The 24,873-nt window shown below is 35.2% G+C and overlaps 1 protein-coding gene across 1 annotated transcript in view; it reads right to left on the minus strand.

Moving 5' to 3' along the window:
- The window catches only part of LOC306669747 (microsomal triglyceride transfer protein large subunit-like), a 48,240-nt gene extending 23,966 nt beyond the window's left edge, over positions 1-24,274 (minus strand). The window contains 10 exon segments of the mRNA XM_079153894.1: positions 2,542-2,649; positions 3,528-3,696; positions 4,989-5,146; positions 7,276-7,426; positions 9,231-9,370; positions 9,687-9,803; positions 10,973-11,080; positions 16,726-16,869; positions 18,125-18,312; positions 24,112-24,274. Of these exon segments, the coding sequence (XP_079010020.1) occupies positions 2,542-2,649; positions 3,528-3,696; positions 4,989-5,146; positions 7,276-7,426; positions 9,231-9,370; positions 9,687-9,803; positions 10,973-11,080; positions 16,726-16,869; positions 18,125-18,312; positions 24,112-24,172 (1,344 nt within the window). The 5' untranslated portion in view covers positions 24,173-24,274.
- Between the last annotated feature and the right edge of the window lie 599 nt (positions 24,275-24,873).

The following is a 24,873-nucleotide window of genomic DNA, read 5'->3' on the forward strand; positions in this document are numbered from 1 at the left end:
AAAATATCAACTTAAAAAAATCAATCATATTTCTATAACTGACAACATACTATCTGAAAAAGAAATTTAAAAAGCAATTCTATTTATAATAGAATGAATAAACACTTAGGAGTAAATTTAACCAAGGAAGTGATCTGTATACTGAAAACTATAGAACGCTGATGAAAGAAACTGAAGATGACACAAGATGACAAACTGAAGATGACAAATGAAAAGGCATTTGGAAGAATTAATATTGTTAAAACAACCATGCTACCCAAAGCAATTTAAAGATTCAGTGCAATGCCCATCAATATACCAGTGACATTCTGTTTTTTTGGGGGGAGTGGGGGTACAAGGGGGGTACCAGGTATTGAACTCAGGGGCACTTGACCACTGAGCCATATCTCCAGTCCTATTTTGTATTTTATTTAGACAGGGTCTCACTGAGTTGCGTAGCACCTTGCTTTTGCTGAGGTTGGCTTTGAATTCCAGATCTCCTGCCTCAGCCTCCTGAGCCACTGGGATTACAGGAGTGCACCATCACACCCAGCCCAGTGACATTCTTCAGAGAACTTAAAAAAAAAAAAAAAAAAACAAAAAACAAAACAAAAAAAAAACAATTCTATGACACTTACGGAACTACGAAAGACCCTAAATTGACAAAGCAATCTTGAGCAAAAAGGACAAAGCTGGAGTAATCACGCTATTGGAATTTTAAATATATTACAAAGCCATAGTCATAAAAACAGCATGGTACTGGCATAAATATAAAAAGGACCAGTGAAATAAGTTAAAGGGTCCACAAATAAACCCACACAGGGTTAACTGATTTTTACACTGGGGTGCCAAGAACATGTAATGGGGAAAAACCATATTTTCAATAAAAGGTATTGGGAAAACTGGATATCTACATATGAAAGAAAAAAAATGTTGTCTCCCCCTTTACATAAGAATTAACTTAAAATAGATTAAGGATTAAATGAAAGACCTGAAACTGCAATACTACAAAAACAACAACACAGGGGGACACTGATATGGGCAGAGAGTACTTGGATAAGACCCAAAAGTACAAGACAATGAAGGAAAAATAGACAAATGGAACTGCATCAAATCAAAAAATTTATGCACAGAAATGAAACAATAGAGTGAAGAGAAAACCAATAGTCATGGAGGAATTATCTGCAAATTGTATACCATGGTTGATATCACCATCCAGGGCAAATATCTAAAATAAACAAAGAACTAAAATTAATAACAGGAAAACAGAGCCCTCTTACAACGGACAAAGGACCTGAACTGACATTTCTCCAAGAACATACATGCAAATGATCAACAGATACATGGAAGACTGTTCAACATCTTTAATTATCAGAGATACCAATTAAAACTACAATTTAAAAAACCCACAATACAATTATCACCTCATCCCTATTATGTTGGCTATTATAAAAAAGTAGAATGATAAAAAGTGTTGGCAAGGATGTAGAGGAAAGGTAACCCTTGTGTAGTTGGTAGTTTTGTAGATTAGTCCACCCATTTTGGAAAATAGTATGGAGATTCCTCAAAACACTAAAAACTGAACTACCTTATGATTCAGCATCCTACTTCTGGGTATTTATCCAAAGGAAATAAAATCAGTGTGTTGAAGAGCTATCAGCACTTCCATCTTCTTTCCAGTTTTGTTCACAATAGCCAAGAATGAATGGACATTTAAAATGTGGTACACATACATAACAGAATACTAAATCCTTTAAAAAGGAAACATGGACAGACCTGGAGGTCATCATGCTGAGTGAAATAAACCAGGCATAGGGAGATAAATACCACATGATTTCCTTTGTACATGGAATCTAAAAAAGTCAAACTTACATAAGTGTGTAGAGTAAGAATGGTGGTTGCCAAAGGCTAGTCAGAGTAGGATAAGGAAGGGGGAACCAGGAAACCGGAGATAGAGGTCAACCATTCACAGTATCAGACAGGATTCTGGTGATCACACAGCATGATAACTAGTTAATAAAATTGTGTCATTACTTCAAAATATCTAGAAGAATGGACTTTAAATGTTCTCACCATGAAGAAACAGTAAGTATTTGAGGTGATGGATATATTAATTTGATCATGCCACAATGTTTAGATGTATCAAAACATCACACTTGATCCCCCCCATATATATAAATATATACAATTATCATTTGTCATAAAACAAAGACCAAACAAATCTGAGTATTTAATGGACGCTCAATAAACATATGTTGGTAGGAATATTAATGGACTATTCCCTTTCTAGCAAGTAGTTATTGATCTTTATCTAGGCATCAAACACTATTGTAGGCAACTAGTACTGAAGGAAACAAAGATACATTTTTGTATGGAGTATACAGAAATAACAATAAATATAATAAACAACGGAATTTCAAGGTATGTTAGATGGCAGTAATTGTATGCAAAAGGGAAAATCAGTAGAGTCAGAGGATAATTAGGAGTGTCATTGGTGGGAAGCAAGATGAGGATCAAATGGTGGTTCGGGTGATGGCATGCAGGACACTGATCCGTACTTACTTTGAGTTTGCAGCCATCATTCTGGCACAGCTTCCTGACAAGGGCTCCAATGATGATCATAACAGTTTCTCTGATGTCGTTGCTCGCAAAGGAACCTTTGAACTTACTCTATTAACCAAACAGGGATAAAAAGAGGCCATCGAGTCACTTTAGTATTTCAGAGGGACATTTTTTGTTAAGGATAAAGTAACCAATAACTTGAGGGAAATATCAGCAAACTCAGAATTTTGCTTTTGAAACATTTAGAAATTCACTTTCTAGTTTTGAATGAAGAGTTAAAAGAATGTCCCTTGTCCAGGTATTCCTAACCATGGTCTATGAACTCTCTAAGGGTTTGTGGATTAGGTTTGTCAGGTTAGTCAGTGAACTACAAAAATGTCTTTAAAATGTAAATATGAATGAAGGTGGTCTTTATTGTTTTTACCAGATTCTCAAGTAGGAGTGTTTTCCAAAAAGATTATGAACTTATCATCCACCAGGTAATAAGTGGGTAAGTGTAATTTAAAAAAAAAAGAATCTTGGACTCAAGAGAAGTCAGTTTTGTATGGAATATAAAATTTTAAATTGTGAAATAATTATATCTTTTCAATGTATCTATATAAATGCCATGAGGATTTCTAACTCAAAAAAAAAATTTAATTGCTTATTAAAGCCTAACCTAGATTTCTCCCCTCCAAAATATTGTCCTATCCCACATATGAGAAGTGAACACAATTTTTAAGTTTCCACAATGTATAGTTTATGCTAATTAGTGAGACCGTAAAGGCACTAAGTGAAATAATTTTCTGTGCAGTGAATGATCTGTGAATAGAAATAGTCCAGAGAAATCTGAATGTGAATATTTAGAAGATATTCACAGTTTGCAGTCTTCATTCTGATCTGAACAACTTTTAATTGCCACTTATATTCTTGGGGGTTTCTGGGTTTGTTTGCTTTTGCTTTTAGCTGCTGAGAGTCTTTATTTTCCCTAAGTCTGCTTGACTTACAATGAGTGTTCTCAGGAGTTCTTCATCTGGATGGGTGGCAAATCCACAGGCGTAGAGAAACCTCTCCTGGAGGACAATGCTACTGTCACTTTTGAAATCCAAAAAGTCCAAAATGGCTTCTAATGAGGCTGGAGTCTGAGCAGAGGTGACAGCATCCACCAACTGAGGTCTATGAAAAAGGCATTGTCATGCATATCAGTGCTTCAGGTGCTTAAGGAATTATTAAAAAACCTCTGCCACTCACAGACATTTCACTGATTTGACTTTCTTGAAGAAGTGAATTCTTTTTATTTGAACAACAAAAAAAATAAGATTTTCTCAAAAAAGATCCCCTTCCCATTTTATTTAAATCTCTCCCTTAACTCTTCTTTTTCTTATTTAAACAATATATACATAGAATATACAAGCTAATTTTACTATATTAACCTAACCCAAGAATAATTTGAAGATTCGTAAATTTAAATTATATAAATAGCATTATAAATTAGGCTCAAATTCTTCTCTATACCAGTAATATATAAAAGCTGTGGCCCATCAAATTGATAATTTTTCTATTTTTTAGTATCCTCAAGGGAAGTAAATAACAAATCTGATCAAGAATAAACAGTCTTTGCAGATCAAAAAACAAAATTCTCTTCTTGAGAAATTGAGTCCTTTGAATCCTGACAGCTGCTGTTGCTGGTGTGTGTGTGTGTGTGTGCGCGCGCGCAGGCAACCTGGCCAATTTCCACTTTTGATTATGTTAATGGGTAGGTTTCACTGTTTGTCAAATACTAAGTGAGCCATGTTCTACATAATTAATTTGGATAATTGACATTATACAGATGAATTTGTATTTATAAATTGTGTACTATGTATAAAATTTACTTACAAACAAAACATATTTGAGAATTAAGTCAATTTTCTTTCTCACACGTGAGAATGAATCACTTTCACCTAATTCTACAAAATGTGTGAATTTCTTTTCACTAGATTCTTTTGGTTACTTAACAATAGTTCTCAATTTTCTGCATAAAATGAGACATCAGTTGGATCGTTAATGAAATCACATTTTCAAGGGAAAAGTCATAACTTTCTAGTTTGTTTCAGTCAACTCCGAAATCTTCTCAAACATAAATTAATAGCTTGCAAACACGGTTGCAAAAAACAGAGAGGCAGCCACGTGCCGGGTTGTCATGATGAAGCCCTGCCCTCACCTCTCTATGTGCTAATCTAGCACTAACTTCAACTCATAAGTACAAAAATATGTGCATCCTGAGTCACTGTTGTGAAAATTTGTTCTTGGATTTTTGGTCAAGTGACCATTAAGTTACTGCACAGTGGTATAATGGTAGAACAATGGAATAATTGATTTGGAAGTGGGACAATTGATTTAGAAGGAGTCTTTCTTGCTTAATAAAAAAATGACAACCAGCAATGGTTTCCTGACAGATGACCCCACACAAAGTTTGGGGAACTTACAGTACTTCTTTCTTTTCGGTCTTCAGAATTTGGAGGATGTCTTCTCTCTTTGCAGTCCTGAGGTGCTGAACAAAGGCCAGGAAGCTTTTGACAGCCTCGGCATTGGAGAGGTTGTCAGGTTCCAGGTGTTTCCTGATGGACTGCCAGTGTTCTGAGAGCTGCAAACACAGTCACAGGCTCATGTCCTGCCCGCAATTCTGATAACCCACATTTACAAAGGCCATTCTCCCCAGAAATAAAATTTTACTTGTATCTGACAAGCAGAAGATGCTTTTGTATCTTTGCTCAGTATGGTTTTCGTCTCCCTGCCCAGATCAGACCACTCGTGAAGCCCAGGGGCAAATGGAGAGGCATGCTAATCCTCAGGCCATTCTTCTGTAGGAGGACCATTTTTGTCTGTTAGTTATAAATTTGAAGGACTTTGGGAAATAAATAACTTGTGTCTGGGCATATGATCACCCCATGGCTACACCAAGGGAATTACACCAAACACCAGATTTTGACTACCCTAGTGAAACTGTCTAGAATTTTAATTAATGGCAGGATATTTTGGAGGGAAAAAAAACAGAACTGTTGAAGTATTTTAACAGGTTTCTAATTTACCTGCACCTCACTGGAAGTCACTTTTTATAATAGTTTGAGCTCCCTACTCTTTTTATAGTATTGTTTGTCTGAAATTTAATGTTTTACTATTACTGAGGTCTGAACTGTTCATTACTTATATCTATGTTTAGTAGCATACTATTTACATTAAAGCAATTCTCTCACATACACACTGCAATTATTCTACTTTTGTTCTGAAAAATAATTCTAATTGTTGACATATTTAAAAATAGTAAATAATTCTAATTGATGACATACCATGGCTTGGAAACAAACTAAAGAACTTATTTTTCATACTTGACTACTTTTCACCTAGTTGTACAGAATATGTTAAATTCCATCAGTGACCTCTAACTTTTTAACTCTGTGGTAATCACCATGCTTCTGGTTTTTAAATTATTTATCCCTTCTTCTAAGCAACAGACACTTATTTTTCTCTTTTGCAAATCTCTTTTAGCTATCTCATCTGAAGAGGATACTTCAATGCAAAATTCCAGCTATATTTAGCTTCATATTTCCTAGGTTGTTTCTAAAGGCAAAGAGAATTTCTATGTGAATTTAGACTTTTTTTCTTTAAAAAGTTACAGTAGTAACTTTATACTGAGGTTGGAAAAGCAAATTCTTCAATAACATAAACCCTTTCTGCAATGAATAATCTTAGATGGCTCATAATGTTTAATAACTATGGGGGATCAAGAGGTCACAACATAAGTAAATATGATTCCTTTCATTAATCATTTCCCTAAATAATTTCTATTTCATAAGATACTGGAAAATTAAATGGCTTATGGAAGAAAAACAAATACAATAAGAAATAAAGTCTGAAAATTATAATTTCATGCTTTGAAATGTTTCAATTTTCCTCTAAGTCGATTTAGTAAATTTTATAAATTAATCAGGTATTAGCATGTTGTACTTTAAACAAATTGTGGTATTAGTTCCTGATGACTTCATTTTTCTGAACACCAGTAATGTTTGAGGAAAAAGCACTTTACAGTAGCTACATATAGAACCTGGAGCCAAGGTTTGCTCCAGAAAAGTGGTTAGATATTAGGAAACACTGGACCTTAAAGTCATTTCTGTGACCATACAGCACAACTGATTCATGTGATCAATGAAATTTCTCTTCATTATATTGAAAATCTTACAAGATGGTCTATAGTTTGCCTTTAAGAAGGAATATCCCCTTTCTGGCTGTACTTGTAGGAGACATTGAAATATGGTAGGAGCTTATACTCTAATTCAGGCGGAGAATTTGGAATCCTCTTTAATTCCCAACAACAATACTTAGAACATTGGGGTTAATAAAGTACCTGTGAACAAACCCATATACAATTCTGCCCTTACTAAATTCAGACCCTTGTCCATGTTCTTGATAAAATTTATTTCCCCCAGCTTCATTAAGTCTTCCCTCACCCCAACCTAAATCTCAGGTTTGATTTTCAAAAGGTTGTCCTTAAGTCATAGCATGTTTTATTAAAGATAAACAAGTAGTAATTATTTCTTCATTATTGTTATATTATTTGCATCATCTCAGGATTATATCAGTTAGGCTACTATCATCCTAACTTGGTGGTGGCTGGTAGTTATTTAGAAAATTCATAAAATTAGTTGATGCTTCCAATGGAGACAAAAGAAAAATAGAATTTTAAGCCGCTATTAGCCCCAATTTATTCATACTTACAGAAGGGCATCCTTTGCACTTGCTCTGGAAGACCTGCCCCACAATGGGTATGGCTGTGTACTTTGAATCAACTGCTTTAATTACAGTTGCAACCTGCTTTCCAGGTATCAGTCTTGGGCCTGCTTCAGTCGTCTTTAGCTCTAATTTCTGCCTGCATAACACCAAAAAGAAATAGCACATTATAAGCATTCTTTTGAGTGAACAATATATTAATTATCATTCTTTTGAAAACCAAGAAAAACAGGTTATTTGGGTTATAAAAGTTCAAACTTGGGTATTTCCAGGGCTAACTGAAACCTCCAGATAATTATGAAGTCTTCATAGAGCAATGATTTTATTCAATAACTTAAAGGTTTAAGTCTCAACTTTTAAAATATTATGACAAGAAAATAGAAGAGAGAAAATTCACCTGGATGCTGAACCAAATATGAGATGTCAGCCCTTTAGAATTTAGCCCAGCTTTCTGAAAGTGATATTTGAATACAACCACATGTCACTTATTAACAAAGACAGTTAGGAAAGTTCATTTTCCAAAAATGGACTTGACAATATTTTCATCTACTGTTGTCTTCCAGGACCTAGTCAAAAGAAAGGAACTAGAGAGAAGGAGAAGAGGGAAAGGAGAAATACTGGGGAATGATACTAGCCAAATTCTACTGTTATATTGTGTGCATGTACAAATATGTAACAATAAATGCCACCATTATGTACAACTAATGCACCAACAAAAATTTGTGGGGAAAAAAAAAAGTCTGGTCACCTGAATGGGCCATGCCAAGAGAGAAAGAGAGATTCGTAAGGAGCCAAAGCTGTTTGAGTCTTCTTAGCTCAAGCACCAGACACATGAGGGAACGACCTTAGAATAATTCTAGCTCTAGCCTGTCACTGTCACTGTCACTGTTTAGCAGACACTAGGCAAGGCATGTTCAGCCAAGCCAAGGTAAGTCCAAAATTATGAGAGAATAATACAGCGAACGATGCTTTCTATTCCATTGAATTTGTAGCTTGTTGTAAGGAAACAGAAACCAGATAGACCTGATAAGCAATTAAAAACATTTATTTTACATGAGAATATATAAAAACAATAAAGAGCATGAAGTACAATGCAAAATTCTACTCCATATGAGACTTGAATAAAATTTCAAGGTTTAATGGTTTGAGACACTTCTATGATTTTGTATTCATCTAATTCATCTAATTCTGATGTTAGGACCAGTTCAAAGGAAATTTTTGAGAAGCAATGGCATAATATATAATTTACTTAATGTCGAAAATGTCCTTTTTGAATTAAAATATTAAAACAAACTCTTACATTTGAAATTTCAGTTCTTAATCTTGTTAGAACCATTCTGATCAGAGAAATGGTCTTAAATTGATACAACAGGCTTAAACACTTAAATGTTATAAATCTCATAAATTGTGTCACATTTCTTTACTATGGAACTTTTAATGTTTCTTAACAATGACTTTTAAAACTCTCAAGGATGCTGGGGGTGTAGCTCAGTAGCAGACTGCTTGCCTAACATGTACAAGACCCTAACATGTACAAGCCTGGTACCACCAAAAAAAAAAAAAAAAAAAAAAAATTGACCAGGAAAATCTCCCAAGGTGATAAGATGCAAATGCCACCATTTTTTTATCCTTAACATTAAAAAACACTCAAACAAATTAGAAAATACACTTATAGTTTGTCTTTTTAAATTTTAAATTCAAATCCATAAATGATTTTTAATGAAATTCTATTAAAATGGTATTTACTTTGTGCCATGTATTATTATTATGGATGATGTGAAAAATAAAGGTGATCAAGGTGTAATCTCTGTTTTCCAGAAACTCACAGTCAAAATGAAGAAGCAGCACACACACACACACACACACACACACACATTTATAAACCAAGTATAATAATATGTCAAAGAATAGTAAGGAAAATCAAAATTTCAGCATTATCTTACTTTGACACTATTTTTCCTGTGATGGTTGGGAGGAAATTCACCGCAAAAGCATGTGTCTCTTCTGCAAGCACTGCTACAACAAAACTGTCTTCTATCTTATAGGTAGTGACAGATGTGGCTTTGGAACTGACACCCAACACCTAAATAAATAAAAGATAGATAAATATCTATTTTTATTAAAAAAAAGTCAATTAGCTTTTTTATTCTTTGAATTAAACCAAATACAAAACTATCCTACAATCTTCAAAGAGCTACCCTTTTATTCTTTTCCCCATCACCCACATCCACAACCTATTTAACTAAGTCTATTTATTTGACATGTGTGAAACTATGACTTAAACTAAAAAATATAAATGTTTACAAGTTATATTTCGACCTTATTTTTCTATTATTTAAAATTAATCTCTACAACATGTAATTATTTGACTGCCTCAAAGAAAGTGATACAGATCTTACCTGATTTTGGGTTGTAAATCCAGACCTCTCAATTTTGCATGAATCCAAGGCCTTAATTTTTACCACTTTATCTTGATGAGCCTGGTAGGTCACTTTACAATTTCCAGAGACATCTTCCTAAAAAGAAAAGCAAAAATATAATGTTTGGGATTTGGCAGGGATCTTTTAATTCTAGTGGGAAGTGGCCTGAAAATTGAGGTCCTTAATACCTCACAATAAACAGCTTTTTATTTCAGGATGACAAAACAAAAATAGAGAATTTAGTCCCCTATAGTCTGTTCATTCTTTCTCACCTTCTTTGGCTGAAGATTATAGTACCCTTTTGATTGATCCAGAAATAACACAGCATTTTCTATTTCTCTCTATGCCCAACAAAAATGGCCTGGCAATAAATAAAACTCTAGTAAATAGATAATTATGTGGCACAGAGAGTTGATTTTTAAAACTACATCTAGACCGTGTGTGTGTGTGTGTGTGTGTGTGTGTGTGTGTGTGTTACTTTGACTAGCCTTTTACTATATTTAAAACCCCATGGGATTAATTAGACTCATTGTTAGTCCATCACCAATTTGAATTTAGGCAAATGTTTCCCAATATAGACTCAGTCTAGCTTCTCTGAGCTTTCCCCTGGGCTCTGCCAGCCCCGTCTGCCTCTACTCTAGCAAACTAGCCAGGTTTCTCTTAGCCCAGGCCTGCCATCAGATTTTCTCTTCCATTCGTGGGCTAGTTGAATTCAAACTAAGAAAGTTGGAGTCCAGCTTTGACTACAGGTGTGATACTAGTGGATCTGCTTAACTTCTCCAATTGACCTCAGTTTCTTCATTTGCAAAATGAGGGAAGTTTGTACCAATTAATGGTTCCCCACACTGACAGTTAATCCTAATTATCTGAGGAGATTGTTAAAACACAGATGTTCAGGTCCTCCCTAATCTACTGATCACAATCTCTGGGCTAATCCTCATAGGATAGTGGTACACAGTGATGATGTCTGGAAACCACTGGAATGATCCCCAATGTTTTCTGTATTTCTAACAATTATTCTAAGTTCTCTTACTTATTAGAAGTGGTTCTAAATCCCTTTATCTTGTATTTAAGTAAAAAAGCATTGGGGTAAATGACAACTGTTTCATATGTAAATGAGATTTGAGTAACCAACTCATCTTTTCTGAACGATACCATAATAGTAACTCATCTACTGAATTTCTACAAGAAGAACTACTTATAAACAGTTTTGGCAACCCTATTGACAAACAAGATGCAGACTCCTTGGTAATGTTAGTAAGTACCTCATCGGTGGTTCCAGAGCTTAATTGCATCTGAAATAGGCTAGCCAAGCCTCTCTTGAGATTTGCTATGGCCACTGGCTCATTTGGATATGAGAAGAACTCCTTGACCTATGAGGGAAAAAAAAGAAAGAAAAGAACATATATGAAGCAAAAATGCATCATTTATCAGATTTAGTTAAATAAGTGAGTAGAAAGGTGAGATTCTCACCTCCATTAATTCTGGGAGAAAGCAATCTGTTACTTCAAAGCAGTGATTTCTGTGTGTGTGTGTGTGTGTGTGTGTGTGTGTGTGTGTGACAAGAAGCTATTTAGATTTCTATGAAGATAGATCACTAAGATGTGAAATTTAGAGGACTGATAGTGAAGGTTCTAACATGATGGGCATTGCATAGGAGAGGAAAGAGCACTGATCCAGGCTGGGATTTCTGTCAAAACAAGAATTGTTGAAGAAAGAAAAATTAGGAACAGTCCCTCTGAACTTATCACCATGTTCTTTACCTGAAACCCTGTCAAAATGAAAACTAACCAAGTTTTACAATAACGGCAAATAAAAAGGTTCTTAGAAAAGAATGGCAATTGTTACCCTTGAGACTTCTGAGGTGGCACAGCCTCTGAAGGTCATGACAAGGACCCAGGCATGGCCAAGATGCTCATGGATAAAATTCCAGAGGAGCAAGGTTTTTCCAGGGCATTCATGTTGACCTTGGGTACAAGGAGATACAGAAAGTTGGAAGATTTGAGACAGAGTTGCTTACAGGCTGCTCCAGGTACTGCTCTGATGTTCCTTTAAGAAGACAGGGAAAAGAGGAGGAATGAGGTGACTGTGATTTGGTAGCAACAATATGTAACTTCCCTTTGTTTTACCCTTGACATTTATAGCTACAGTGTCTTTTATTATTTGGATAAGTTAGCCAACGTTTAAGAAAAAGGGTAAATATACAAAGAGAATATTCTGGCAAGTAGCCTGTTGATTTTTATCCTGTATTGACTCCAAATACATCACGAGGTTTAGAAATAGAGGCTAGATATGTCTTCCCTGTAAAGATTCCCAAAGTCTGTGTTAATTGTAGCAGAGAATTTCTACCAGAAATATCTGGAATGCCTTCCTATTCATCTTTAAAAACAACCATGACTTTTCAAGTAAAATAGAAAGTTCAGTAATTATGCAACGAATTCAAATATAACTGAATGATTCAGTCTACATAAAAACCTGTCATGCATTAAAAGAAGAGAATATTTTGCTAAATTATCCAAACAAGTGCCTCAACCCTTTATTTTTATTTCCTACATATACTCTCCCTAGTGACATATTTACTAGATACTTTATCTGACAATCAATTTTAGTCATTACACTGGACAAACCTATAAATGTTGGAATACTGTTGTTTGTCCCAGTTAAAAAGGAACTGGAATAATGACCTCAGTGTCTGAAAATCCATGGTGTCATGTTCTCAAACAAATCACTGGCAATTTCTCAAATCCAAGCTGAGTTTCTGATGTTCTATATTGTAAATGGGGTCTTCTTTCCTTTAGCCGTGACAGTATTATTTCCTTTGCAAATACCTTGGGGTATGATATCTCCAGATAACAAGCCTATGTTTAATGGGATTATTTGAGCCCAGGAGAGTAAGTGCTCCCTCAGTGGTGGTGTGATATTCTGGTGATATTCTGGTCTGAGACTTAAATACTTTAGAAAGCAAGAGGATCCATTAAGTGGGAAAAATACCTATATCATTATCACTTCAGTTTCCTTCCAAGTTGCAAAATGTGCCTACTTTTAGATCTATTTAAATTTCACCTAAAATTTTATAGGAAACCCACTTCTTTAATTTTTTGCTATGCAGAAGATCTCTTCTCTTACTGGCTTGCTTTTATGAATCAATCTTTGATCTTGATCTCTAGATACCAAGAAAATTATCTTAGAGCATTAGTTTTTCCTCTGAAGTCTGAAGAATGTAAACTATGAGACACAAAGAAAAAAAATCAATTTTTTCAATTAGTTTTATTGTTTTCCTAGAAATAGGGAAGGGGACAAGTGTTTTTTTTTGTTTTTGTTTTTGTTTTATTTTATTCTTTTTTTTTTTTTTTTTTTTGTATGACTACTGTCTCTGGGGGCTTAAATTCTGATTCTTTAGAGCAGAACAGTGAAATTCAAAGTGAAGATAATACTTGTAACCCTATTTGCCAAGAGTCAAAATTATTTTAGAAAATAATAATACACCAGAACTTTTCAGTTCAATCCATGTGGTTGCCACAGCCACAATAATGAATTTATTCATTATTTCACAACAGGAACTAAGTTTTATTATACCCAGGCCATAAAGCTGATTACGTCCTTCAGTACTGAGACAGTTCTGAACATCCAAGAACACAAGGTTCTTATCTGAATCCATAGTCTCCAGACTTTCCAGAGCACGACAGCAGGCACAACCAGGTTATAAACTAAGCCTTTAACCCAAGGAAACCAAATCTAGGAGACTGGGAAGGTTGTCAGTCTCCTAGTTGACTGGTCAAATTTGGGCAGCCATCTTCCTAACATTTCCTAACATAGCTAGGAAATGGCACATTGGAAAGCAAACAAATGAAGATACATGGAGAATATGAAAGCTTTCAAGGTGTCCCAGTTCCTTCGAAGGTTCAGTGTGTGTCCAGGAGTGAGGCTGCCAGATTCATAGAGCAAATTACTGTCTGGAAACAATGCAAAATAAGAGGCCAACTCAGCAGCCATGTGGTTAATTTAATCAATACAGCTAAAACCAGGAGTGGAAACTTGATAATTGTCTGGTTAATTAGATTAGCATTTCAGATTAAAAAAAAAAATAGAATTTATGCTGTAACTTGAGGCTCCTTTCTCTTGTCAATGTTAATCAGTTCAACCACATAACTGTCACATTTCCAACTCAGTTTATGATTTGTAGACAAAACTAGAGTCGTGCCCAAACACTTCCGTAGGAAAAATGAGGAGCAATGGAAAAAGGAAAATGTGCAGTGAACATGCATCTGGGTATTTTGATGCGTTTTCTTTTATAATGTAAATACAGGGGAGAGGAGAAGGGAGGACCTCTCTAGAAGGACAAAAATATATGCTGATGCGCATCCTTGAAATCACAGAAATTTCCAGTAAAACTTAATTTCAGTAAAAAAAAAAAAAAATGCTCTTTAAGAAAAATGTACCTCAGCAATTTACCCTGTCTTTGCATAATTTCTCTCAGAGTAGGTTTAAATCCCAAAGTAATGATCTTTCTAACAATGATGTAGCTCAAAATTCCACTTTGGCTTTTTAGTCTCCAGGGTCAAGTATTTTCCAACAAGTACTTTATTGTCTAATTGAGAGATATGACGATGTACTTTAACCTGTGGCTACAGTAAATCGTGACAAATCAAAGCTCCTCTAGAACAGGCACACTGGCATCACTGAAATAATGACGTGGCTGCTCCAATCCAGCCTTTGAACAGAAAGGGCAGTGAGTTATTTTGTGCATGTAGCAAAAGACTTTGTACTCAACTGCAAGTGAAGGAGCTATAAAATCACTGGGTGTCATTAAGGTTATAAATGCAATTAATATTTTACAGATTCAAATGTCTTGCTACATTGGAAGCCCAGAGAAGAAAATAAGAGGATTTCATATTATTAACCAAGTTGAGACATATGCAGACCAAGTAAATGAAAACATACAGTAAAGAATGAAATAATGAATACTACACCCCAACCAAAGAGACAGTTTTACAAATGCTTTCCAGCTGTAAGATAGTAGAACCAAGAAGTTTGAGCACAGATTCTGTTCCAAGTTCCTGCTCACCAGGAGTGTGGCCTTAGCTGAGGTTCTTAATTTCTCTTAACTTAGGTCTCTATCTATCACAGGATGATAAAGCAGCACCTGCTTTCTGAGACTGTCACCAAGATAAGAGACTATACAGGTGATGTCTTCACTCAGTGCCTGGCACACAGGAAGTGCCCAGTGAGGTTTTGCTACTATTATGGAAACAATAAGGAAAATCATTCTCAAGTCTGATTTATTTTAGTCCCAAATAATCTTATTTATCCATCCCTTTATTTTACATTTATTGAGTTCCCACTATGAACAAGGTGTTGAAAATAAAGAGATATAGACATATTTTCTCCCCACAAGAAACTTAACTCTGAATATAGACAGCAGATAAATAGAGAAGATTGCAATACACTTTGATAAAGACTTTGCCAGAAATAAACTTAGGAACTCTGGGGCTGTGGAGTATATTGGGGAAGGCTTTATGGAATACCACGCCAGTCAGTACAAGGAATGGTTCTGAGTACTTGGTGAAGAGAGGGAGTGGGAGGATATAAAGTGGAGGAGGGGGATGGAATACAAAGAGGGATGGGAATTCCCTCCACCCTAAGTCACAAGCTAGCAATGAACACAAATGATCAAAAGAAAAGGGATAAGGGCCACCAGTGAGCTACGTGTGCCAAGAGTGTTCTAAAGAGGGATGATTATTTCCAACTGGCTGGAAGGGTATGAACTGTACAAAGTAACAGGCCTGTGAGCAAAACCCACACACAGAAAGTATCTCGACAATTGGAGAAGAAAGAGAAAGCATTCCTGAAGATGAGGATTTATATTTGGTCATGGAAGAGGTGAATATATATATTCCTTCTTGTGAGTCTTTTCAGTACTTTACAAGTACAAATGTGTATCCTGATTAACAATAGAGATGTCTGAAATTTCTATTTTAAAATATTAGTTTTCATCTTTAATTTGAATATGAAAAGTTTAATTTTAGAGATATGCAGAATTATAATTGTAATGTTCCTGTTCTGTTTTTCTACTTTGGTGCCTAAAATTGAGTTCTCATCTTCACTGATGTATTTTTGTATATGCCAATGACATATCTGTAACTTCCATATACCTACACATATAATGAGGTGGTGCATGCCTATAGTCCTAACGACCTGGGAGGCTGAGGCAGGAGGATCAAAAGTTTGAGGCCAGCCTCAGCAACTTAGTGAGACTCTATATCAGAAATAAAATAAATAAATAAATAAAGGACTGGGGATATAGCTCAGTGGCAAAGTGCCTGAGGTTCAATCCCTAGTACCCATGAAAAATTGCCTCTTCATTTCAAATATATTAAGACCATTTAAAATAGACAAATTTCAAACTATAAGTAATGACCTGTAACAGAATTTTTTGAGCAGTTTTTCAAATAAATATTATAAAATTCATTCATTATTTTTACCATTAAATGATTTTTCAAGTCTTGGCTTTTAAAGAATCTCTAAGTACTTTTTAAAAAATCAGCTCTACTTTAGACATTCCAGGCTTTTTAAAAGCTTTGACTTTCTACTTTGCCTAGATATTGATACCCTCAAAACAATTTAATATCACTTATCTAAGATATATCATTTCATTCTAATTTGTCTACTTCCTTGAATTCATCTAATCATGCTGTGATGACCTGCTGTGTTATACCATCTCTGCAACTTTCTGATTTAATAAGGAATGTACTTTTTAATAGTGCTTCTCATCAATAAATAAATACTTTATTCTACTATAAAGATGAGTAGAAAACAAATTGACTAAAAGTATAAGAGAATTCAGGGCATCTATTTACTTTGGAAACATTTCATTTGCAATTTTTGAAATTTGTTCTTGAAATAATTCCATTTACCACAAAAGTAGTGACAACATGATTCCCTCAAAATAATATCTAATGAAGGGAAGAAAAACAGCAAGTTGGAGAAGAAAGATGTAGAACCTACAAAATGCCTTTACCTTTCCACGGATTAGATGAAGGAGCACAGGTCTTTGCAGAGCTTCCAAGTTTGCCTTTCCTATGATTTTGGGTGGATTTTTTCCTTTGAAGATGCTCTTCTCTCCTCTCTGCTGATTGACATTTTCAACCTTTACATCCGTTACCTAGAGTCATATATGAAAGCCTGTTAGAAAAACTTCGATGTCTGTCTCTTGGAAAATAAAATGACCAAGTAATAGACCAAAAAAGTTGTCATTTTTCAATCCATGATTCATAGGACCTTGCCACTTTCACTTTAAAAGAACGGAGGAGGTATTTGAAAATTAGATTTTTAAAATTAGGCAAAATATCAACACTTAAAAATCCTGTGATGTCAGACTGTAACTGTGATGTGGCTATGGCTTTTCCATGCCACTCTTACTCTTGTCACTTGTTTGAGCCATTGCTATTTGCCTGATCACATCACTTTCTGTATATTTGTCTAAAAGGACTCCTTCCCCATTGGACCATATCTGTATATATAAAATTATAGGTAAACAGTCTGAACAAGGATATATATATATTTTTTTTTTTTCAGAATAGCTTATTGTTCTCTTGAGAAATGGCTCAGAAAAATGGGTGATGACGCTTTGATCCAACTTGAAAAATACAACAACTATCAGAGACAGCCAAGCAAAGATCACTTGGAAAATGGGTTGCAGTGAACTTTATTATAAAGGACATCAGAAACCACTTGTTTCAAGTACTTGGTTCTGTGTACCTAATATGCAGAAAAATTACTGACTATATTAAAGAAATCTATTGCCTTTAGGTTTTGGAAAAGCAAGTATATAGTCATCAAATAATAAAATTGTAAAAGGTTCTACGGACCATCTAATTGAACTTCATTCTCAACATGTGAATCTAAACCATCATAATTGACCAAATACTGCCATGCGAGGGAGGTCTTTGTTCCTTTGGAGAAAATACAAAATAGGTGTACTCCCTCACTGGTGATTCCTCCCGTTAAATCAAGAATCTCAGACACCTCCTAATTTATCTTGCCTTTCACTTAGTCTCAATTGTTTTTCAAATGATATGGAATGTAGATCCCTCACTCCAAGAACATTTTGAATGGATTCTAGTTTAATGCCCTTATTAACATACAGAATTGAACATCACACTTCAGTTGCCCACCAGCATATACTGCCTGTTTCAACATCTTGGAAAAATAAAATCACTTTTGATCAGTAAAAACTTCAAAACTGAATCTAGCACCGATTTAGAGAAAGGTAGCAAATGAAATAGTTATATAACCAAGAGCACAGCACAAGTACTGTCAAATGGTATATTTCTCAAAGACGTTGCTGAGAACTAATCCGTGTGTGTGTGTGTGTGTGTGTGTGTGTGTTGTTGTTGTTTTCAGCAGAAAATGCTCACTGTGATTTGGATTAGTTGGTCATCATCACCATCAGGGTTCCTCCACAGTAAGACAACATCCACACTGGAAGAGACTCGGTAGCCCACACTGTCTTGGAGTTTTCCTTTGCCCCCATCAAGGAACACTTCAGTGGAGTATGTGAGCTTGTACAGCCGGTCATTATTTAATGAAAGACCAGTTGTGTGACCTGCATAAAGAGAGTGACACAAGTCAAGTTTTAATTGTAAGACAGCCATTAGGCCAGAGAATGTACTGACTTAACACCAGTACATTCCTCTACTTCACTGGTGCTCACTGAGAGCTTAGTAAGTACCTGCTAAAGCAAATATGGTCCTGCTTCTCTACCTGTAAGAGATCAGTGGTTGAAAAACATAAATTTTAAGACAATCAACTAACAAACTAATTCCCATTTCAGAAAACCAGTTTGTACCTCTTGTCAGTTATCAGGTTATCCAAATATTGCCCTGGTTGAACGAAAGAACACTTTTTCAAGAAAATGTCATTGTATCATTTCTTATTATGTAAACATGAGTTCAATTAACTAATTGGAGTTGCTTTATAAATTTATTAAAAACCATATATAATTAACAAGAACCATTTTGTAATTTCCATATTTTTAATACTAACAGTTGAATGACAAAGTAGTTATAGTAGTTCTATAAGGGCATTTCTTTAATTTGGATATTTTTGATATTTAAGAAATAAGCCCCCAGTATAATTTACTCTATTAACTTATTAGTAAGCTTTTAGTGCAAAGGTACATTTTAAGACTATACCTAAAAAAATTTAAATTAGCTTTGCTGAAATAAAGGGATTTTTACTAAATAAAGTCCTAGCATAGGCTTAAATTTGATCAGGGACAATTTATTTATTTACTTATATGCATTCGGTTTTTCAGTACTGGGGACTGAACCTAGGACCTCATGTATACTAGGAAGCCCTTTACCACTGAACTACATCTCTAACTCCACCAGGTGCTGTTTAATATCAAATAGTGCACATATACATCAGTATTGTGGGTCAAGAAACTGACATATGAACTGTTTCCAATTCAGTTTAACTTATCTCCAAGAAATGTAAAGAAGGATCAATATGTATGTCTTCCTCAGAAATGACTTGAAGTTTATGGTCATATAAAATTTTGGAGGGTATATTTTCTATGAATGGCTCTCAAGAGATTATCGAGAAAATTTCAGTATGCTTCCCTTTAGGACTAATGATGTTACACTGCCAAGTTAACTACAGCAGGCAACCATTATTTTTCTTCCTGAAGAACTATATGTACGGAGAGAGGGGCAGGGAAGAGAATGGAGTGGCTAGATCAAAAGCGAGGTAGTTGAAAAAGGAAGTAAAATTACTTTCAAAAACCAAAAAATTAAGAAAACCTCTAAAAAGCCTTTACCATCTATACAGTAATAAACTATTCCTCCAGTTCCAATACCTGCTAAAGCACCTATTGCCTGGAGGGCATTTTTATGAATGAACATGAAAATCTATTGTGTTAAGCACTAGTATTACTCATTTTACAGATGTGGAAACTGAGCAAAACAGAGATTATACAATTTACCCAAAGTTCCCCCAGTAATTAGTTGTGGAGACATGATTCAAACCTTAGTCATCTGGTTGCAGAGACCATGCTCTTGCTTATACTGTATATTGTGGAAACTTTAGATTGAATTATTTGCCATTTCTAGGGAGTGAGATAGAAATTCATTCATTCATTGAACAAGGATGTACTGAGTTCCTGCTGGATGGTAGGCAATTATCTGGACTCTGGGGCTATACAAAACTACAAGGAGACAAAATTCTACCATCATGGAGTTTTCATTTAAATGACAGGGAGATGAGCAGTAAAACAAAAATAAGTACACAAGCAAATTATATACTATGTTAGAAATGCTAATGAAGAAAACTGAAGCAGGGAAGGGAATGGGGATGCTGAGGGAAAGACCTCTGTAGGAAGGTAAAGGCCTTAGGCTAGCCACGTAGTCATCTATGGGGAGAATATGCCCTGCACTACTCCCACTATTACTCCCTAGTCCCTCCACAGAAGTAGCAAGTGCAAAGGCCTGTTGCAGGATTCATGCAGGTGTGATGCAGGACCAGCCTAGAGGCCAAAGGGGCTGGAATTGAGCAAATGAAAAGCACAGCAGAAAGAGATGAGCCAAACAGTGGAGACTTGGGGGAACATCTGCATTGACTTGGAGTTTGACTCCGAGTGAGATGGAAAGCTTGCAGAGAGTTTTAGGTGGTGATCTGGTTTTAGGTTTTAGGTACTTCATGATCTGATGAAGTTTCAAAGAAAGAGGACAAGAATTTAACAGGACTCAAGAGGTGGGTAAAGGAGATGTGAGAGTAAGTATCTAAGTGTGCACACACAAAACCAAACTGTCCAAACATCAAGTTAAGGACCTGAGGTCTGACACACAGAAGGCAGAGAGAGTCAAGAGGGAGATGAAGTCTGTGATCCCTCCAACCTCCCATCTCTGCCTCTTCTGCATTTTAACTGGGGATTCTGCAGGAGATTCAAACACTAGCTTTGTGTCCAGGAAAGATATTTTGGCTGGGGAAGCTTCTTCTTCTTTTTCTTTCTTTTCTTTTTTTAATGATGCCTAACAAATTCCACATAGGACATAAAGGAAATAAATAGATGTTTTCTTATCTAATCTTCATAGCAGTTCTAAAAGGTAAGCATTATGTGAGAGCTGACAGAAACCAATTCCAAGTGTGACCCAATAAAGCAAACATAATGCAGAATTTGATATTCAGATTCAACTGAAATCCAAGTTTGAGGCCTACATGAAGGTGCCTTCTGATTAAAATAACTATGAAAAAAATTAGAGGATGCTAGTCTGTCTTAAATTTCAAAGCTTTCAAAACTGTCATGCAGTTCATTTTTTCTTACTTTTACTGTTCAAAGGAACACAAAAAGGAACAATAGATCAATTTTTGATTACGACTTGAAGGGAATAAAGCATAGGGAAGAAAGGGCCCTGTTGGTCCAAAGCTTTTTTCTACCTCATTCAACAGGCCTAAAATGCTTGTTCTTTTGCCTAATGCTTAAAAAGCCTAAAATAGTTCACATAATTAGATTGTGCAACAGTGTTCTTCTGTTATTCCTTCCTCTTTCTCTGTTACGTTATTCAGAGGTCTGGAAACACTGGACATTGCCGGTGTTATATTATTGACTTGGTTTCTTTGTTAGGGTATTGCTCTTCAGAATATGCATAATGGCATTTTTGGGGAACCAATGTCAGTGACACCAAAACCAAAAGTCAGAAAGGAGTCAGTACCTCTTCAATTTGTTCCTTCAAGTGCATTTAGAGTTTTTAAAGTGACTGAAGAGCAACAACACTCTTAGTCTGGAATGCTTTAAAAAATATTTTAAAATACCACACTCATTTGGAAAACTTAGGTACAACAGCACTGCTAATTGGCTTAAGTGTGGAACAAAGCAGAGGTCAACTAAAATGAGGCGTGAGGCGCAGTGGTGATAAGGGTGAGATGTGACGAGTGTAAGATGCAACACAGAACTATAAAGTCAGAGGTAAAAGAAGAGGAAGAGAAAAATAAAATAGATGATTCATATAAACAGAGCAAAAAATAAGGATAGGGTCGGGCTGAAAGTGAAGGGAAGGAACCATTCAGGTTTAGAGGTGGTGACAAAGTTAAACAGAAAGTAAAAGCATTACATAGGGGAAACCCAAAGACAGTACTGAGAACAGACCCACCATACAAAGCATAATTATGAAAAAGTAGGAAGGCTGGGTACAGTGACCCACACCTATAATCCCCAGAATTGGGAGGCTGAGGTAAGAGGATTGCAAGTTTGAGGCCAGTCTCAGCAATTTAAAGAGAACTTTAGTAATTAAAAGAAAAAAATAAAAAGGGCTGGGGACGTAGGTCAGTGGTAGAGTGCCCCTAGCTTCAATCCCAGTACCCATTTTCCCCAAAAGTAAGGAAAATTTGAGTCTTTAAAAAGTTCATACTCAGCATACCAAATAATCTCTTCTACTAATATTAATCCCAGCCCTCTCCTCCATTCTCTTCTTGTGCCAATCTGCCCTCAACATCCACCCAAAATTTAGAAATTACTAAACAGTTGTATTGGTAATTTAAATTACAGATGAGTTTTGAAGTGATGCACAGGATCGGAACATTTAGAATGGCCTAATTTTGAGAGAGCTTGCTGGTTAGATGTCAATCATTATGAAGGCAAAGAATCTATAATGAAATCGTGGTATTATAATACCAAAGGTCATTTCATCCAAGAAGAAAGAACTAGTCCTTTTCATTTGTGATATTTGGAATAAGCAATGTACACTTAGCAGCCAGTGAAGCTTAAACTTAAGGTTCCTTCCAGGACTTTGGAAGGGAACCCTAGTGATGTGTACACATATCTTATCTTTTTGCAGTAGCCTTTGAAAAAGTAAGATATTTTTGTACTCTTTTCTCAAAGATAGACTCTAAATTGCTTAAGTTTCAGGTTCTAAAATCTGGATTTGCCACTGAGCTTGCACACAGCAATCTGTCATGTTTTCCCTGAGTGCTGTTGAATGTATATGTGTCTATATAGTATGTGTGTTTAAATTCTTTATAAATGCATTTGCATTTTCCTATTTTATAGAATGGAAATAAGAGTAGTCCACCATAACAGCTATAATCTCTATTATTTTTCTCAAAATTATCATGGTATTAGGCTGATATTATGGTATTTATATCATTCATATTTCAAATATTTTAGAGTTTGACAGTAAAATAGCTCTCCAATAATTCTCAGATATGATTTACGAATCATGACTTTTCTCTCAATTTTTTTTCATCCAAGTAAGGACCAAACTTACTTTAAATACAGTTTAGAAACTGGTGAAAATGTATTATCTTTCACTCAGGAACCTAAAGTACAATTTACTTGGGTGAAATAATTTAAATTTAGTCCTCTACTCATTGTTCCAATGACAAAGTTTGCCATTTTCTCTCACGTGGAAATTTTCCATATATCTTGACACAAATTTCACTTTATGATCAAAAGCCCATTTATCTCAAACAGGTATTAAAAGTTTATCAAAGAGTTCTTTTACATCAATTACTAAGAGTTAAGTAGTTTTAAAAGCAGGCCATACTAAGTTGCTAGTTAGATTGATGGGTTTTAAGTCTCTGAAAAGTGACAATTTTACACGGAGCAACATTCAGAAATTCAAGGAGTTTATAATCTATCTGATATAATGTAAGATTCCATATTAGTACATTTCATACAGTCCTTTGAAACCATTCCTCATAAAGTGTTTTTTTTTTTTTTCTCTTGCTTTTTCTGGAAATATTGATATATAAATATATATCTATTTTAATCACTTCCATCTTAAAATAAAAACTAACTCACAACACTATTTTTCCAAAGATAAGTCTTGTTTCTTAAACCTATATAATATTTTTTTTTCTTAATTCACCAACTGTGATTATTCTAGCACTTTTGAATGGTAATGGATTAAATACATGCTTTACCATTTCATTCATAATTCTTTAGTAAATCAAATGCCCTTTTCATTGGGTCTAATTCTTCTTGATGTCACATTGCTAAGCAACTAGAAGGAAATCTAAGTACTGAAGATTTTTTTTTTAAATCCTCTTTTACAATTCAAATGAAGGAGTTGCACTGGGCTTTACCAAAAGCTGTGGGTAACAATAGCTGGCTTCGTTTTTCCCTCTTTTAAAAATAGACAGGGAATGAGAAACTGAAGCAAGAAACACACTGGTAAGAAAGAAAAGAAAAATGGAAGCAGAAAGTTGAATTTAGTTTTCATGTCAACCTAGTCTTGCTTTCACAAACATTCCAAAATTACACAGCTTTGAAGATGATTTAGTTAGGAACTCTTCCACTGCACGTGCGCGCGCGCGCGCACACACACACACACACACACACACACACACACACACATTCTCCCTAAAGACCAAAATTAAAGTTTAGCAAAAGACAATACAAACTTACCTTTAACAGAAGCTGAATAGGAGGAAATGAAGCAGAGAAAAAGCACAGCAAGAAGAATCATGTTGACTGACTACCCTCTACTGCATCCAGTCCCAAGCTAGGAGTCACTGAGAGATGGACTCTTCAGATGTTAGCCAGCAAGGGAGTGACCCTCCTCAGAACCTGTGACAATAATGTTTATCTTTGGGGAAAGGTCAGATTCCAAACTCCAAAATCAGGACCTAAGTTCACTAAAGGGCTCATTATTAATGATTAAACAAATGTAGGTGGGCTGTAGTTTTCAGCTTCTCACTCTTTTTATTTTATTTTTTTCAATCCCTAAGGAAAATTCAGAAAGTTTATACATTTGAGAACTAAACCAGGTCAGTCTACCTTCCTATAAATACAGAAATACTGAAGGACATTTCAAGCAAAGGGTGGGATTTTTTCTGCCCAATACATAGTCATCATCATGTCTATGATATTAACTGCCTATGTTCACATTTCACTACTTCATGTGGGAGGGTGGCAAGGATTCTCAAACTCAGCTAAATCTAATTGAATTTTAATATGTCTTATATGGTCATTTTTAGCTTTTTTGTATTATTTATATGCCATTATTAAAAACCATCATATTAGAATTTAAATTTAGACTAAGATGTGCCACTACCAATTACTTTAAAATAAGATTAAAACAGAATTTTCATTCCTAAAGCAGAGATGAGTCTCCTTGTGTGCGAAAGTGTAGGGGGTTGAAGCAAATAAGTGTTGTCCATCATTAAT

The sequence above is a fragment of the Sciurus vulgaris genome, assembly GCF_902686455.1.
Source record: "Sciurus vulgaris genome assembly, chromosome: 9".
NCBI classification, from domain to species: Eukaryota; Metazoa; Chordata; class Mammalia; order Rodentia; family Sciuridae; genus Sciurus; species Sciurus vulgaris.